This window comes from Hippoglossus stenolepis, chromosome 13 (assembly GCF_022539355.2).
Source record: "Hippoglossus stenolepis isolate QCI-W04-F060 chromosome 13, HSTE1.2, whole genome shotgun sequence".
NCBI classification, from domain to species: domain Eukaryota; kingdom Metazoa; phylum Chordata; class Actinopteri; order Pleuronectiformes; family Pleuronectidae; genus Hippoglossus; species Hippoglossus stenolepis.
Window position 1 is genome coordinate 13,878,008 of NC_061495.1, and position 18,338 is coordinate 13,896,345.

Genomic DNA, 18,338 nt, shown 5'->3' on the forward strand with positions numbered 1-18,338 from the left:
AGAATACGGGAATAAGACAATATTCTAATTCATGGCAATGGAACCACATAAAAAAAGAGAAAGAAATCAAATCACTAAATCAATTATTAAAATAGTCGTACGTAAATTTTCTGGTGTTTGACAAACTGATTAATTGTCACAGAAAAGAATATGTTAGCTGGACTATCACAGTCAACTTTAACATGTGAAAAAAACACTTCATATTCTTCTATAATACTTAAATACCAGAACATTTGTATTATTCACATAATTTGTTCAGACATATTTCAGTCTGCCAAAGATATATTGACTAAATCATGGATATTTCTGCAAGAGAAAAATGATTTCTTATCAGTAAGTGGATAATTATATTTTGACAGGACTAACTCAACAACACATCATTTCACATTAATGTGTCCTTAAAGTGCTGAACACACATAGATTCTCACGCACCATCGTGAACGTCTCCATTCCGCTTTTCCTGCATGGCGATTTCAAAGCTGCTGTGCAGTATCTTGTTGAGGGTGTTGATCCAGTCCTCCATCTCTCCCTCGCTGTCCGAAGCCAGCAGGTAGGTGCTCTTATCCTGCATCTTCAGCTCGAAGGCAAACCTCCGAACCTTGGTGTTCTGCAGAAGAGAGAAGAGAGCGAGGGGAGGAAAATCTTAAGATACAAAACAAAAGTTGCAGATGGACTACGTTTAATTCTTAAATCTAATATCTCTCTGTTGAACTGTAGCAGGACAAAGGAAATGTCACTGAATCATCGCCAGCTGACCAGGAGGTAGCTGATGTAAGGTTTTATGATTTTTTACTTTAATAATGACTTTCTTTATTTGTATTCCTCCCTCATCCCTGCATTTTGCTGTTTGAGTCTGTAAACACAGAATTTACAGCTATCTAAAATCAATATTCAATTCTAAACTCTGAACTAACAGTGACACCACTTGGCGACGAATGGGAGTCATTTCCAAAAGACGGAAAGTTAAACTCAGATTTAATTTAACTGCAGCTGAAAGCGACTGGACAGTGAGTGAAGGCTGGACGGAGTGTTTCCATCTGTGTAACGAAGCCTCCAGCTCTGCCAGGACCACAGCAGAGACTTTACAAAGTGAGATGAAGTCACAGAGAATGAGCTGGATCTGCAGGGATGAACTTTGATCTCCAAAAACCTCCAAAAAGAGCGACGTCACCCTCCCGTTTGGGCTTGAGCTATTTCAGCCCATTCAGAACCCGAAGGTGCTGAATCAGCGGCGGTTCGTGTGTCGATGATTTCCCCACTGACTATCCAGTTTAATAAAATATTCAAGCATTATTTCTTATCGTGGAACAGCGAAGTCGACTCATTATTGTCAGCAGTGAGTGGATTGCGGTGCTGTGGTTATCACAGTGTCCTGCTGGCAGTGTCGAACCAGCAGAGTGGGAGTGGTGGGGAGGGAGAGTGATTATCTGCAGACTGGATGAGTAAACATGGAGAGGGATGTTCAGGACAGAAATAAAACGGGAGTCAGGATAAACCCACTTAATCACCTTAAAGACAAACAGTTTTCCAGACAACACATTGCACTAATCCCCAGGAAAACACCCTCAAAATAGTTTTTCATATTGTTAGTATCCGTGCTCGTGTTTCTGACAGTGAGTAAAGAGAAGAGAAAATAAGAGATTGAAAAAAAAAAAAGGCCAAACCACATTTTAAAGCCATTTTGATCCATTTTAACCTAATGGGACCATGCTCTGTATGTTTAAGGAAACAATATTTTGGCATCTTCTTACGGGTCGAGGCCCAGTGTGATGTCACTCCACAGCTGCAGAGTTAAACATCTGCCGCTCTGCTCATAGAACCCTCACAACCATAGACTGTATATAAAAATGGACGACATGATGGTTTCCCCAAAGTGAAGCCAAAGCATCTCCCCTGGTGGCTGGCTGCAGTATAGGTCATAAATCCCGCCTCCTCAATGTTAGTGGATGGGACATGAGCCAAACTAAAAAGTCAAAGGACACGTCAAATACATTTTCTCCAAGATGTTTTTTGTCTTTTCAGATAGTTCTCATGAGAATGATATTTGTTCAAGACTGACTCATGATGTGCATCAGCGGGACCTTGATACCGATCCCCCCACAAGATGGAAGCATTCATATACAGGATAGTTTAGCTTCATTCCTGGAAAGTGGGAGGAAGTGGAGACGTGCTGTCCATCTGTATATACACTCTATGCTGTATATTATCAAATTATATTGTATATATCAGGGTCTGTGCAATGCAATCAAGTGAATTTAAAACTATGTTGCTGCCCAGAAGACAACTGGAAGCTACGTTCTGACCAAGCCTTTTGCTGCATTGTCTCCCTCACTCTCTCTACCCATTCACACTTACGCTTTCCTATCAATAAAGGCACAAATGGTGAATGTATCTAATGCTTTTCTAGTCTTATCTTACACTTAAAGACGCATTCGCCCATTCACACAGCGCTTCTATACGCAGTGCTTTTTCTATCACACACCTTTCCCACACTGTCTGAGCAAGGGGTAATTAGGGGTTCGGTATCTTGCCCAAGGACACTTTTGGATGACTGAAGGTGCCGGGGATCGAATAACCAACCTTCTGGTAAGTAGACGACCCGCTCTACCTCCTGAGCCACAGCCGCCTTTTTTATGTATCCCTTTGTAAACATAAAAGTGTTAAAAAAGAAGACAGAAGATCTTGCTCTGTGTCTTCCACCACTTAGGAATGTAACAGATGGAAGGTCTGTGGTTAAAAAGCTGGGTGCTGTGGAGGTCGGGGATCTCAATGAACGGCACTGCATTAAAATGTTAGTGCACCTCAATCCTCCTCCACATGATAAGAATCAGGCAGTGCTGTCAAACTTCATGATGCCTGATCTACGTCAGCTGGACGCCTCCTCAGTAACACCAGGTTCTTTCCCTCTTCTGACGTGATGGACAGATAATAATGCACCCTGTGAGTCTCGGGCCGGCATTTAGACACGTGGCATTGATTGTGGGGCCGACGCAAAGTACATGGAAGTGAGGCTTCAGCATTCACCTTGATTCACCAGAGGAGAGTCAGCAGTAAAATGTGACCTCGGGGAGGAGAGAGAGAGCTCAGGTTTCAGGGAAATGCACCAGAGATGGTCTCACGGAGGCTTTTCAGCAGCCGTCCATCACAGTCAGAGTCATTTGTGTTGACGCTGTGCCAGTTATAGTTTACGCTTTAGCCTGCATGTTGGGAAATTAATTTATAGACACAGGAATTGTAAAGAGGAAGTGACTCTGTCCATAGTCATATCCATATTCCTGGTTAATAGCGGTTTAATTTGCACTGGGGCCCTGGCTACACCCTGTGCTAACGGCAACAGGGATATCCCGTCTGGCAAAGCAGGTGACGGATCATCTGGAGTCATTGTAGTTTAACAATCACTGCGTTCGTGCCAGAGATAGCTGGAATATTTTGGAGCGTACCTGAACCACACCCATGCAGGAGTCCAAGAAGATGGTTCCTTTGGGCTCTTTGGAGATCTTCTCATCCTTGTAGAAGTTTAAATTGTACGAGCCGTCCCCGAGCTGGGTTAGGTGGAAATACCTCCTCTTGAATGACTGGAACAAAGGGAAGAAATAATATTTAATTTGAATCATCTACACCCTCAGAATGATACAGCATAAGATTAAGATATTGTTACATGTTACATTAAAACAAATAACTTAAAGTTAATAAGTTACATTAACACAATCGATAAGTTTGATTTGAAATTTTTTTTTGTTTTTTCAGTGCATTCTCTCTTGACTTTATGAGTTTTTCTTAATTTCATACATTTTTCATCAACTAGTACAAATTCAACATATGATGAATTACACAGTTATAAAATCTTGCTTAGGGCCACGACTAACACTTAGTATTCACAGAGGTTATGTTTTCATTACTCAAAACCTACTAAGATGATTTATATTTTGTGGAGAGGTGAGACATGACGCAAGGAAAAAACAATTACATTTCAGATATAGAGCGTTGGACTTTTAGTGTCTTTCTACTTTTTACTTTACATTCATGAATCAATTATTTTCTACATTAATCCATTGATCACCTTTTTCTTCCAATGCCTTCACTACACTGAACTCAGATGAACACCGACAGACTTTGGTTTAATGCAATCCTTCTCCCATCATTCATGTGTAATACCATATCAATGTTATATATACTGTATGGCTATAAATATATATATATACTTATATTATATTATTCATTTTATTAGGTGTTCTTTTTAAATTATTTATATAATTTTTTGAATGCACCAAAGAGGAGAACCAGTCCTAAATTTTATATATGCACCACTTACAATGACAAAGGCTTTTTGATTACTGAAAAATGCCCATCACAAGTTTCGAGACCAAGGTGACACCATGTGTTTGACAAACATAAATTTGCAAGTCATCATATAAAACAAAAAAAAGTAGCAAATTCTCATGTTTGAGGAGCTGGAACAGAAGAATGTCAGAGACTCAAATGATTCATCACCACTATCTCACCCTCATGGTGACGCTGATGGCACTGTTCATGTTGCCTTTATACAGCCAGCCATGTTTGGTGATCCCACCTTTCTGGGACCCTAGGGAGGCCGTGTCCTGCAGGAGACACAAAGACACAAGATCAGGTGATTATAAAACACTGCAAAGGAAAAGAATATCAGCAATTCAGGAGACAATGCACAACAAATAATGGATCAAATCATGAGGACAAGATCACGTCACCTGTTTCAAAGGAGAAAAACAATATACAGTATTTTGGCAGATTCTGTGTTGAGACGACTCAGAATGTGCGGGAAGCCTTTGATGCTGTGGTTTGAGACGACACAGAGGCCGACACCGTGTAGGTCCGTCTCAGTCCAAACAAGCAGACGGAGGAAAATTACACAAACTGAGACTGAAAACCCAAATAAACACCTGGATCTTCACAGCAGATCCACGACACATGGAGCGCATCATCTCGCACTTGTGAGGTGGGTGAGCATGAGATCACGCACTGGCCTTGCACGTATGGCTAAGCTACAATGATCCAGCAGCGATCACGATTTATTCAAATAAACCAATAAGGGAGGGTAATGAAGGAAGAGGATCTGGGGAGGAACTCTGCAGCCCTGCTCTGGTTTGGATCAGCGCTGAATGAACAGAAGACGCGTCGTCTGCAGTTACACTTCCCGACTTTGAAAGTCGACAGAAAGGAACCGTTTCGCACAACGAAACCAGTGAATGGCCTTTCAAGATGTCATCATACTGATCCTGTATCACTTATCCTTCTTCTTCTCCCAGTCTAATAACGCAAAGGGACTTTTCAAAGCGCTGGCAGGAATATACAAGACATTCAATGTGCCTTGCGGAGGGATCTAAAAAGCATCTGGAAAGATTCAGTGCCTGTTTCTCCTCATCAGTGTCTAGACAACATTCACTGGTCCGCAGAGAGGCAGGCAAATCACAGAGTTCATTCTGTGTGAACTCCAGTTTGCGCTAGAAAACTTCGTAAAGGATTTTTTTAAAGTAGCAAACAAACCAAAGTCGGTCAAAGAGAAGATGAAGCAAATCACACAGAAAATGTTGTGTTGTTCAAAATAATAAAAATGAAAACAAAAATGATTAATCCTGGATATTATAGAGGAGAAGTTAAATTCCTTTAATTTCATCTGTAAAAGCATCCTCCCTGTTTGAAAACCCCGAATAACAGCTGCTGTGGCTAGATGGAGGACAGAGGGAGCGGTAGGAGATGAATGAGGGGTCATTTGGATCTTGTCATCTGTTGCTCCTGCCCTGTCAGAGGTGAGGTTGACTGTGAGGCTGAGAAGGACGGACCCTAACCCCTGACCTCCTGGAACCGCCTCAGTCTGAAGAATGCGTTTCGCTCAATCAGCAATAAAACACAGTCTTGTGCAATCTTTTTCTGGGCAGGTTGATATTAATAAAACATAATCTAAAAACAGGATAACTCACTGTTGTGCTCTAAACATGCAACTAATTACTAAGTGCTTTTTAGGCATTTAAGGCAGAATGGAGAAAATAAGCAACAGGTTTTCACACTGTTAAAGTCTTTTGACAGAGGAAGTAGAACGTGAACTCACCTCATCTTTGTCAACGTCCTCGTCCACTTCAAACACATGGACCGCCAGTTTGTCAGGCCGCGATACTTTGCTGGGAAAATATGATCAATACACATTAGCAAGCATCTACAGTGTTAATGAGACACGGTACAAGAGATGATCACAGGAGGAGGTTAATAAACACTCTGAAATGGCTGTATAATTATTACATACTGACACTTTAATGTCTGCATCTTCAAATTTCAATCTCCTAAATTGAATAAAGATAAAGACAGTTGATCCAATGATGATAGCTACTTAGAAGATTAGGATTTTACATGTAAACATACAAGCTCATATAATTTAATGTATTTAAATGTTTGACATTTTAAAAGACAGTTTTTTGTGACTTTTGATATTGAGATACGTTTTAATGCTAATGTAGCACTTTACTTTTAATTGACACTTTATATCTGCTCTGTCTGTCACCAATTTAAGTTCAAATCTAACGTACTTTGTGAATTTCTATTTTGTGATTTTTCCTTATGTTTTTGTCAATTTTTTGCAAGTAATTTTTACCAGCTATGTCAGCATGGCGTGTATGTGTGTGTGCGTCACGACCGTGCAAGATGCAGTCATGAGTGTTAGCAGGTGTTCACTTGGTTCTGAGCCAACCGGTCAGAACTGTGCGCTCGCTCGTAATGACCACTGAGTGCCGATAGGTTGGATGGACAACATGTCGACGGACATCGTGACTGGCGTGATCGCATCATGAGATGGTCTCGTGTGCGTATTTGCAGTTGTTTCAAAGGAGTGAGACATCAGGTTCAAAGCAGATTCCAGCAGTGATGGAAAGCAGCACTCGGCTGCTCATGGAAACACATTACTGTGCCAATTGTAAGAAACACTTGAAATAAGTGTAAAAAATTTTAACAGAGCAATCCACGTCACGGCGTATTGTTTCAACTTCCCCAGATTTACTGTCAAGGTCGCTGTCAACTGGTATTCTGACATATTGTCAGTAAAGCAGATGCTCTCCAGGGAGCAGGCTGGAGCTGATGACACAATCTGCAGACAATGAGGGTGGTTTCCACTCTGGCTGCAGTCGGGAATTATCCAGTGCATCGTGACAAAAAGGAAACACTCTTTTGTTGCGAGGAAATAAGAATTATTTCTCTGCTGTGCGTTTCCTCTTCCTTGTTATTAAGTCACAACATCGTGTGCGAGGCAGGAGACAAAAAGTTCAAACTGCGTGTGATTGTTTTAGTTTCAAATCGGTGGAGTCCATGTATTATGTAGAGCCGCTGTGTTGTTACTTGCCCATCCTAAGAATGTCTTGGCACACGACCACATCACCTCTGTAAACACAGTGGTGCGGAGGTTTTGAACTACAGACTTACTGTGGAAGCTGTCGAAAGTCTCCTGAATAATCCTCATACTTGTAGTTGACCACGTGCCAGTCAGACTTGTAGGTCTTGATGCACTGAGGAGGACACAAGGCAAGAGAATTACAAACCACCATGACATGTCAACACAGTGCAATATACAGAGCAGTTGTACTCAAGGGGTTGTGGTAAAGTATCTGGATGTTTGAAACTAACTGGTTTCTAAGATGAGTCACAATTAATGTAATTTAGAAGAAACGAAAGCCTCTCTGGAGTACAATCCTCCCAGAGAAGAAGAGTGCACTGTGCGGTGACCTCAGTCTGCCCATGCACGGACTCAAACTCAGAGGGAGTGAATCTCTATCAGCCTTTACTGGGAAAGCAGACATCTGTTCATTGTTAGAGTCGGTGATAGGAGCAGCTCCCTGATATCTTTCTACAGAAGTCCGTGCCTTTTACAGTAAACGCCCCGACAGGAAGACGAGATGCAACCTGATCAGGAGAGCGATCGGAAACAGAGACGGCTCTCGCTGGGCTAATCTCCACAGCTGTCCTGGTGACGTCACACAACACGGCACTGGGAGTTTTTGTATCTTTATGACTTCAGATGGAGGCTCGATAAACGTTCACCTTTGACCTAGAAGGTGAACTGTCAGCAACCAGTTGTTCTCTGGCTTAGGGAGACAGTGTGAGCAGTGTGCCTGGGCTGGAGGGTAAAACCACTGCGCTGGTTTAGAGGAAATAAACACACTCCCCCCCTCACACAGTCATAATTCAACATTTTATCAGCACCAACTGAAAATATTATTTCTTTCTTTTCTGTCGAACTGCAACTAAATTCTAAAAAAAGATGAACGAACTGCAGCTGAACCACTGAACAGTCGACATGCTCATGACTCAGCTGACAGAAAATAACCAGAGGTTTGATAAACTTGTGGGTTGTAGAAATTAATTGCACTTTAACATTCCATAGCCCCCTGGTGTAAATAGACTTTTTGGTGAAAAAAATAGTCCAGTTGCCTCCTGCAAAAAGACATAATGAGCCCATTTACTATTCACACAACAATTTCTGGAAGCCACACAAAGCTACATGAATCCTGTGTCGAGCTGCACACATGAAATAAAGAGGTTTCCTAATCCACTGTGAACGTCTTTAGACTCACTGAACCAAAATGGAACTGAACGGTGGATATTACCCATGATCCCCAGCTTCCCGAGCCTGTAGGGATGCCGCTGTAACAAATACACCAGGAATTCTTGATATTTTAAAATTTTGCTGGCTGAAGATTCGAAAAAAAAGTTGTTTTTTAATGACTTCTAAGTAATTTCAACTGATATAAGGTTCAGTATTACTCTTGAACATGCTGGACGTGTTTCACATTTCTCACAGCAGGCCGTACCTACTCACTTCTTACATATAAGAGCAGATGTTCAGGGTGAGGCGTGGGAATAGAAATGTCAGGTATCCTTGTTATATAAATGTACAAAGCCCCTTAAAACCATTTTTTTGTAAAGAGATTCATACTTAAAATTCAACTGTGTGTCTGTGATTGACGTTAGCCTGGTATCAGATTTTGACTAAAATGTTTCTTAAAATGACCCAAACTTTTCTAACTTTGGAAGGGTACTGTGTGGTCATGACTCGATTGCTCAAACCAAAACGTTGATTGAGATAACCACATTTTTCAGGCTGTTTAAATCCGCTCACCTCTTGGACAAACAAACTCTGGGCTCCTCTCTCTGCGTTTTCAGGCACTGTGGGGTAGAGCGTTCTCCCCTGCCTCCTCAGAGTCGAAATCTGCAAAACAAAGAAAGATTTTTACTCAGCATGAGAAACAAAGACTTTACAACCATAAGAAAACAAAACATAGTAAAAGTGAAATTGAAACAAAATGTGGAGGACATTTCTCTTTTTTTCAGTATTACAGTTTGTGGTCACAGCTGGACACTGTTGCCCTGGGTGTTCAGTTAAATATTGTTCTGCACTCGGGAATGAGCTGATGTCTTCCTGAGAGTTCAAAGAGGCAGAGTGTGAGGGAGGCAGGATGCTTATCCATGCTGTTCAGCTCCAGGACCCACGGACACACCCCGAGTCTGGCTCTCTGCCGCTGCACAGACACTGTGGGTAAACAGCGTCCCAGCAACTCAAATGTTTTGTTGAACCCTTTAAAAAGTGACTAACAAGAATTTCACAGCAGAAACAGAAAACAAGGCTCCGCAGCGTAAATCCCCACGATCATATTCAGAAAAAACGCAATTCAACATATAAAGTGAAAAACATCATAGACAAACAATCAATGTGTTTACTTTCAACCTCCGCTAAGGAGATTATGTTTTTACCCCTGTCTGTTGGTTTGTTTGTTTGTTTGTTAGATAGCAGAATTATGCAAAAAAAAAGATTTCCACAAAACTTGTTGGAAGGATTCGGTATGGGTCAGAGAAGAAACCAATTCAATTTTGGTGTGGATCTGGATCAGAGTGGGGGTGGGGGTGGTATCCAGTAACTTTTTTCACTTTCTTTATCATTGTGAGATTTTTCCACCTTTTCGCTGTTTTCTCAGGGAACAATTCATGGATCTTGATGAAAAACATCCGGCATACTTAGGTAACTGATATCTATGAGTGTGTGAAATTTGGTAATTCATTTCCTCAAAGTTTTCTTAACAAAGTCTCAAAGTAATAACATCCACTCTGACCAACTGTAACTGACCTATAAGGAGGAATAATACTGTTTGTGCTCTTATGGATGATGTGAAATTCTCCAGATATAAATGCAACCCACTTTTGAACTTTCAGATGTAGACCCCCTACAAGACAAAAAAGGTTTGGAGATCTGTTCTGTTCTTTTTCATTTACAGAACAAGACACAGATACAAACAGTGTCTTGGAAACCACAATAAATAAATCCAAACACTAATAATCTTTACACTCCCTTCTTACATATTCCATTTGTTATAATTCAGGACCTCTTTAGAGGAGATGTACTTGCGGTGACTAATGCCAGAATAGATTTTGTGATTACAGCCGTACTTCAAAACTGAAATAAGCTTTTCAAAGTTCATAAAATATTACACCGCAGTTTGAAAGCTAGATCTCATTTTAAACTCTGAATGCCCCGAGTGAAAAACTGCAACCAGCCCCATCACCACCATCAGGCCTTGGCAGGAGGATTAGGTCTGACTGTAAAAATAAAGAGCATCTGATCGCACGTTAATCCCTGCCAGTGAAATATAAATACAACCATTAAGTGATCGCAGTGCAGCTGACCGAGTTAGGGGGAAACAACAGCGATCTGGTTTTGTGCAAGTCAAATGCTCGTCAGCTGTAAGTGTGAGCTGCGTTTCTACGACTGTGGGGGATTTAATACAATACCTCCATTATCTTTTATAGATCCTCTTTTTTTCTAACCAAAGGTGCTTAGAGCAGAAATATGTTCCATGTTGTTAGTTTACAGTACAGTCCACCACAGATTCAATCTAGTGAACAGTTTGAACTCTTTGTTTATATTGTTTTTACAATTTCCGAAACAATATAACATCTTAACTACTACTAAAGGGAAAATTGGCACAGGAATCTATAGGAACATAGCATAGGATACGATAACATAGTATGATAACGTAACAAAACACACCACTGCTTAACACAACACAAACATAACTTGGCGTAGCATCATGTAGCATAACCTAATGTAGCATAACACAATGTAGCATAGCATAATGTAGCGTTATGTAACGTAGCATAGAACAGCATAACAAAACATGACTAAATAATATAGCATAACATAAACCATAGCACAGCACAACCTAACATAGCACAGCATAGCAATATAACATTACATAGCATAGCACAGCACAGCACATCATAGCACCTCACATCATCACTCGAAAATATTATTCAAATAAATAAAATGTTCCCATTTTATGATCAAATATATTGTGCAGTAAATTGTCAGAGTTACAGTGTATGTTTCCATCTCTTCCCACATAGAAGTGATAACTTGTCTAACAATAGTTATGTATTTACTTAGTCTTTCTAGTTTGTGCTGTTGATGTTTTAATACTGGACAAAAAGGAATAAAGGAGATATATGACTGAGGTAAGAAAAAACATTAATTTATACAATAATCGTGATCAGTCATAACTGATCAACCTCTGTCTTTCCTGATATCTGGAGTGACACAAAGATAAAAATGCTAAGTTTCTGCCATTATCCCCTGCTCACAATGTCCTTGTATTTGGTGCTGTATACTTATACTTGTATAGTGGTTGTGTCTCGACACATTCCAGCGTGTATTTGTGAGCCAGAGGTCATCTTCTTCCTCTCTGCCAGGTTTCCTGTAGGGACGATGCTAATCTTTACAGTCCAAGCAGGCGAAATAAACAGCCATGGAGGTGAGAGGGAGCCGGGGAGTGGGAAACAGGAAGTGTTTAATTGGGCTTAAAGTCACCGGGGAGATTCTTTCATGAAATAAGTCTTAAATTAGCTTTGATTACAGCGGCACTCAGCACAGCTCCATCAACAACATTTTGGGATCTATTTTAACAATCTATGCACATGGGCTACAGTGCATGGAGCAAGTGCATTTAGGGTGTGTCCAAATCCACTTTTGCTACTTTAATGGTGGAAAAACAGGCTGAAGGGTCCAGTGCATGGTTGAAATGGGTTGTACTTAGTCTTAATGTTTATTTCAAGTAAGGAGCATAAGTGGAAAGGGCAGGGGTTCGCCAAAGTCATTAAGATACATTACGTGCATCTAAAAGTCTTTGAGATATATTAGCCTGGACCAAAACAATGGAGCCATACGAGCATAGCTAATATATATATTTTTGGGACCCATTTTTTATTTTTAGGTTTATAGCGTCAGTAGGAACCAACAGATCTCGGGGCTGAGGGCCACAGACATCAGCATGTTTTGATAGACTCAAAAACACAGAACATTACCAACCTAATATGTTCAAGCCTCACAGCATGTGGTGTATTTCAAAACCCTTTGGAAACTGTGAATTGGTTCAAGAAAAGAAAAAGAAAATACTGTTCTGATCTGATCTGTGGTCTTATGTTGCAGGGATGGGCCTTCACCTCGATTCCACCTCCGAATCGAGGAGAGAAAGGAAATTGGGGCCCCCCTCCTGGAAATCCAGGACAAATTTCTCCAGAACTCTTGCACAGAGAGCACACACAGACCCCAGAGTACCTTGTGCCAACAGCTCCCAGATCCAAAACAGATGGAGATGAACACTGGCTCCACTAAAGAACAGTACCAACACATGACTTTAGAGTTGCCAGTGGGGAAGAGACCTGATAGTTGTTTTTACTACTGAGGAACAGCCAAGGATTCATACAAAAATAACACAGACAAAGACGCTCTCTCAGTCTGTTTTGGCCTTGACTTAGCACCAACTCTTTTCCGTATGAACACACTCACAAAAAGCTCCAACCATCGAAAGCTCCTTGACTGATTAAGCACTTGCTTAAACAGGAGCCTGGCGAGGCAGAAACAGATGTTACGTTCGATCACTGTGCCTCTTGTGTGCGTGTGAGGTTTTTTTGTGTGTTTCTCAGGCAGAATCACCTGTCCGCCCCTGACAACGCACCGTCTTTGTTTGACGCTGGTATGTTGTGTTCATAGCAGCGGGCTGCAGGAGTGTGATACTAGAGAAGACAAAGTCAAGGCTGCCCTTCGCTGTCACTGAGCACCCAGCTGCCAGGCAGGCCCTTCACACTGTTAACAACTGCTTACTTAGAAACAAACTTTGTTTTTATCATTTTCACCTTTACTCTATTCCACACTGCCACTGTTATGTCTCATTAAGGAGAGTTTGTACACTTTACTATGGAATATAGAAAATTTACTGCACTAAAGACAAGATACACAATTAACCAGCATCACTGCCAGGTTTAGTTATCTGGGTTGGATCGTGGTTTTGGTCAACAAACATCCCTTTTACACCTCCCATGTGATAAGACCATCTGATATACTGTAATTCAAATTAGCCTCAGATGCGTTTACAAAATTCTGTTCTATTTTTGTAAAAGTGGTTACATGGTAATACATGAAAAGGCAGCCTGAATATTTCCATATAACCCGTAAATAAACATATAGCTCTTTAAAGCCAGCAACTCACAAAATAACCTTAAAACTATATTGTCCTATATACATATAAACCCTATACAAAAAACTAATAATGTCATTATGAAACACTTATGACAAAGTAAGGTAATTGAGGCTTGATATTATACCCGCATAAATATTAGTATAAATATCTTTTATGTAAAACTTAAACATGAAGACTGAATTGTTTATTCTGTAAAATAAAAGTTGTCTGTCAAAGGCTTCAGTTGATTTTTATCTGCCAACAGATAAACCAATCAGGCTCTAGCCCACACACGTATGATGTATGAGAATGAGTAACAGTTGTAAAAAGAAAAGTGTATTACCAGTGTGTTTTGGGGAATATTGTGTCCAAATTTGAAAGAAAAGACAAAGATGAGATAGATGACAGTCCTGAGCGGATGTTGTAGATGCTGTGGTTACTAGTATCTTTACCTCACAGGGATTTCTAATCTCCAGGGTGTAAACATTCAGACAACGGATGTTTAAGTGATGATGGTTGGTGAAACAAAGACTTTTCTTCCTACAAGGGCAATAATAACAATAAAAGACAAAAAGACCAGACTCAATAAAAGTTCCAGTGGAGCGTGAGACAAGTTGGCAGGGTCAGATCTGAGGATGCACTCTATGTCTCATCGCTGCTGTCGGTATAAACATGTTCCAAAGAGACGTCGTTTCCTGGAGAACCCGCACTGTGGCCAGATTTCCATTCTGGACTTTCCACCCTCAGTGTTGGAGGGAGCGTGCGTCCTGTTCATTGCGGTCCCAGCTAACATTTGCTCAATCACAACATAGGAGACAGAATGAGCCAATTAAACAGATGGCCTCTGACTCCTGTCTCGCTATAGCATGCGAGGACGTAAACAAAAGGAAAGCCTCTGTGAGCGACCCCACCCAGTTTTCACAACAGCGGCCACGCCTGGGTCGAAGGAAAAGACTGCGAAGTCCAAACAAACACAACAAAAGAAAACACGCAAGTGGGTGGGAAAACAATGATGTTGGACGGATAACAATAAATACTTTGACCTTGTATGCTTACATAGCACAGTCTCAAAAAACTTAAATGAGTTACTATGTAGGCAGTTGAACTGATTTCTACCATTATTTATGGGATATCTTTCCCAGAGTAGTTGCATTCCACCACTAAAACCTTATTCCTCACCAGTATAACCCAGCTACATCATCCACAGCCATATTTACTCTAGTATCATTTTTAGAGGATGGATGACGCTTTCCGGGAAACAGGAGGTAATCGGGTGTGAAACTCACCTCGAAGTCCTCATGGGGGAACTGCAGCATGTCTCTGAGGACATCGCTGAGGATCTGTGTCTTTCTTTGCACCAGCACACTTTCATAGTCCAGCGGCTCGATCACCTTGGGTTTCACCTGGAAAATAAAACACAGAGGAAGCACTCAGTTATTCAAGTAATTGTTTGTAAGTTTGTAAATGATTTCCAGTCTAAAATGAACTAATGTGCATCGAAAAATACAGATTTTATGAGGGAACATTTTTTTTGTATGCCTTTCTTATCTACATGAGAGGAAATAAAGGGATAGAAAGATGGGTAATGAAAGAGACAGACTACAATCCTTCATAATCTACTGAATGAGACTGAAATTGGACTTGATCTATGGTGCAAACTTACATAACGTGAGACAGTGGCACACAGTGTGACATGAATTAATTAAAATATAAAAAACTCAGACTAAATTCCACCATTGATGATAATACTTTAACTTTTATTCTGAATTCATTTAAAATCTGCTTTATAGGCTCAGACAAAAAGAAACCATCTCTACTTTATGTTATCTGGCTGAATTTGATATTTGTGAATTATCCAAAGTAAATCCAATAATCCTGGAAAGACCTTTCTGGTTCAAACAACTGGATTTGAACACAACTTTCAATATAGGAGCAAAAAAATAGAAGTTTAAGTGTCAGAGCAATGATGTCTTTAGTCATATCATCACATACATGAGTGCAATAAACTGTATGCTGCAAAAACTATAATAATATAAAAATATGCCATAATATTATAATATTCTTAGTGCAAGCATATACCCATGCATAGAAACAGATATGGTGCAGTGCACAGACTTGACTCTACATTGAGCCCGAGTGACCTAATTGTGCTGTCATAATGGGCGATAGCACAAACACGCCTTCTGTTAGATACAATGTGATAAATCTATCAGGGCGAATACATCAGACTGAGCAGTGAGAAGGTCTGGACGAGCTTATGTCTCCAAGAGAACAAACACGCACGGCACGAAAATGATAAAATAATCACGCTTCACGCTTTACTTTAAACACATACTTGATTATCCTCTGCCGTTTCAAACAAACCCTCATCATCCTCTTTTACTTTAGTGTACTCACAAGAATTCATAATCAGATGATAGTTTGAGTTCATGAACTCGATGTGGTGTTTATAGCTGACTCTCGAGAGCAGATGTGGCTATACGATCCAAGGTGATTATGGATTTCTGGTAAATCAACTCATAGGATCTGCATAATGTTACAGTGTTAACCCACTAAACTCCAGTGGCCAAAGTAAGCTGCGCAGATACTGAGGCCATGGAAAATAAGCTGTCAACACTTGCAGCTGATGGGACAGGAGGATAAATGTCACAGCCGGGGACTCAGCGAAGTAAAGAATAAAAAAATCAACAGTGACAGATCGCTAAACTTGAGGGCTGAGCGACAGCGCGGCTCACGGGCTGCGTCCACATCTGGGACTGATAACACGAGCATGATCTCAGAGGGAGAGTCATGGATATTGACCTGCCTAAATACATGTTTCTAGCAACCTCTGATCATAACAGAGCTCAGCCCACGCCGAGGTCGACAGAGGGGGCAGGAGCTGCTTGTATCAGCTTCAAGGACAAGGAAGAGGATAGCTGAGTGGAGAGGGTGCCACCGTGTCTGCCAGCTGAAGCAGCTCATCACATTATCAGTTGACAGCTCATGTGGGTACAACACGCATGTAGTTACAATTAAATGCAGTCGCACTTCAGTAAAATATTTCACCTCAACCACAGGAGAGATGAATGCAGACAGGACAAGTCGATCAGGAAGAAGTTAAAGATGAGATAGGGTGTATGTTTGTGTCTATGTCTTCCAGGTAAAACATATGACACAAACACACACACACACAACTTATTTTTCCTATTGAGCAATTCCCAAGACACTAGAACAGAGTGCATACCTCTGTCAAGAGTCTCCTTATGAAACCACACTTAAATTCACTAGATCCAGATTTCTATTTGGATCAGCATCAAATTGCTCACACTCATAAATATTTCCATATATTTTTTCATCAAGATCCAGGAAATATTTTCAGAGAATGCAATAACAACTTTGAAAAACACCCCATCTCACAATGTTAAATAAAGTGAAACAAAATTTTTGAATAGTCAGCTAAATCTAATTAGCCCCTTCCTTGTGTCATGTCCATAGACTGTAAAAAAAAGTGTGTTTACATATAAAAAGTCATGTCCCATCCCTCATCAAAATTTCATGGAAATCAGTGGAGCAGGTTTTGCGTAATCCTGCAAACTAACCAACAAATGCAGATGAAAACGAAACCTCTTAGGCGGATGTAAAGCCTAAATAAACCAGGGGAATTACCAAACACCTCCGACAAGTGAGAGTGAGTTTTTGTTACAGAAGTGACAGGAGTTAATAATGAGCAGCCTCGGGGCGTTCGACACCCTCTCACCACAACGATGAGGAGGAGAAAGTAAGAAAACTGCAAAAACTCCTATAGCACAAGTATGTGGAGCTGAAGCTGCAGAACTAAGGCCCTCTGCAATTAAAGTGCTTTCACTATTCAGATCTTTTAAAAACGCAGCTGGTGTAAGATCTGACCTCACTGCAGGGATGGTGCCCTCATCTCACCAGTGATGGAGTGTGTCGTCACTGACTATTGTCCCTTTTCGAGCTCTCTGGGCTCCTCCACTTTGCTTTGTCAGGGGCTCAAGGTGGTCAACCACACGGTAAACTCAGCACCGAGTAAGAAACACAAACATTTACCAGCAAGAGCTCCGTCATTCCCCTCAGACCACAGTGCTGACACACTATAGTCCCGATTTTATATTGTTTTGCTGTTCTGGGAATGGTTTTTATCTTTGTCACTTTGGTCAGAAAATATTGCAACCTTGAATGCAGTAGAGCACGAACCTCCACCATGTCAACAACAGTCCCCTTAAATTTAATCAAGCTGCCCCAAATTTCATACACTCATAGATATCAGTCTCCTTAATGTGCTTGATTTGTTTCCATCAAGATCCATGAGTTTAGTTGGCAAAGTCAGTGTCCTCTTTTATATCACTGCTCAAAACTTGTTTTTACAATTGTTTTTATCTTGACTGTGTGTTATTTCTCACATTGTGTCGCTTTTATATTGAGTGTGAGCTCTGTTTGATTTTGCTCTGAAAAGCACTTTGTTACTGTGTTTTGAAAAGTGTTTATTATTATAAATTACTTCCTTGGAAATTTGTGAAATTGTAAAAAAAAACACCTCGTAATGTTATAGAAATAACATTTTTTTCCCTGATCTGGATCTGCACCAAGATTTAATAGTCTCTTCCCTGACTCCTATTACATCCTTCCACTAAGTTTTTTGGTCATCTGTTTAATAGTTTTTGCACAATCTTGTTCACAAACAAACTGGGGCGACAACATAACCTCCTTGGTAAAGGTGATAAATCAAACCAAAACAATATGAACTGCATGTTTCACTTCTGTATCACTACACTCTGTCATCCCAGGAGGGAGCATAAAACAGAAACTTATGAA

General features: G+C 40.6%; 1 protein-coding gene across 9 annotated transcripts in view; it reads right to left on the reverse strand.

Moving 5' to 3' along the window:
* Nucleotides 1–18,338, reverse strand: part of LOC118119795 (dedicator of cytokinesis protein 9) — a 77,001-nt gene that overhangs the window by 26,624 nt on the left and 32,039 nt on the right. For all 9 annotated transcript variants that reach the window (XM_035174109.2, XM_035174102.2, XM_047342503.1 and 6 more), the window contains exons 2-8: nucleotides 14,807–14,923; nucleotides 9,134–9,223; nucleotides 7,441–7,523; nucleotides 6,083–6,152; nucleotides 4,503–4,598; nucleotides 3,441–3,575; nucleotides 433–607 (exon numbers count right to left, since the gene is read on the reverse strand). In XM_035174109.2, coding sequence (XP_035030000.1) covers nucleotides 433–607; nucleotides 3,441–3,575; nucleotides 4,503–4,598; nucleotides 6,083–6,152; nucleotides 7,441–7,523; nucleotides 9,134–9,223; nucleotides 14,807–14,923 — 766 coding nt within the window. The remainder of the gene's footprint in view (nucleotides 1–432; nucleotides 608–3,440; nucleotides 3,576–4,502; nucleotides 4,599–6,082; nucleotides 6,153–7,440; nucleotides 7,524–9,133; nucleotides 9,224–14,806; nucleotides 14,924–18,338) is intronic.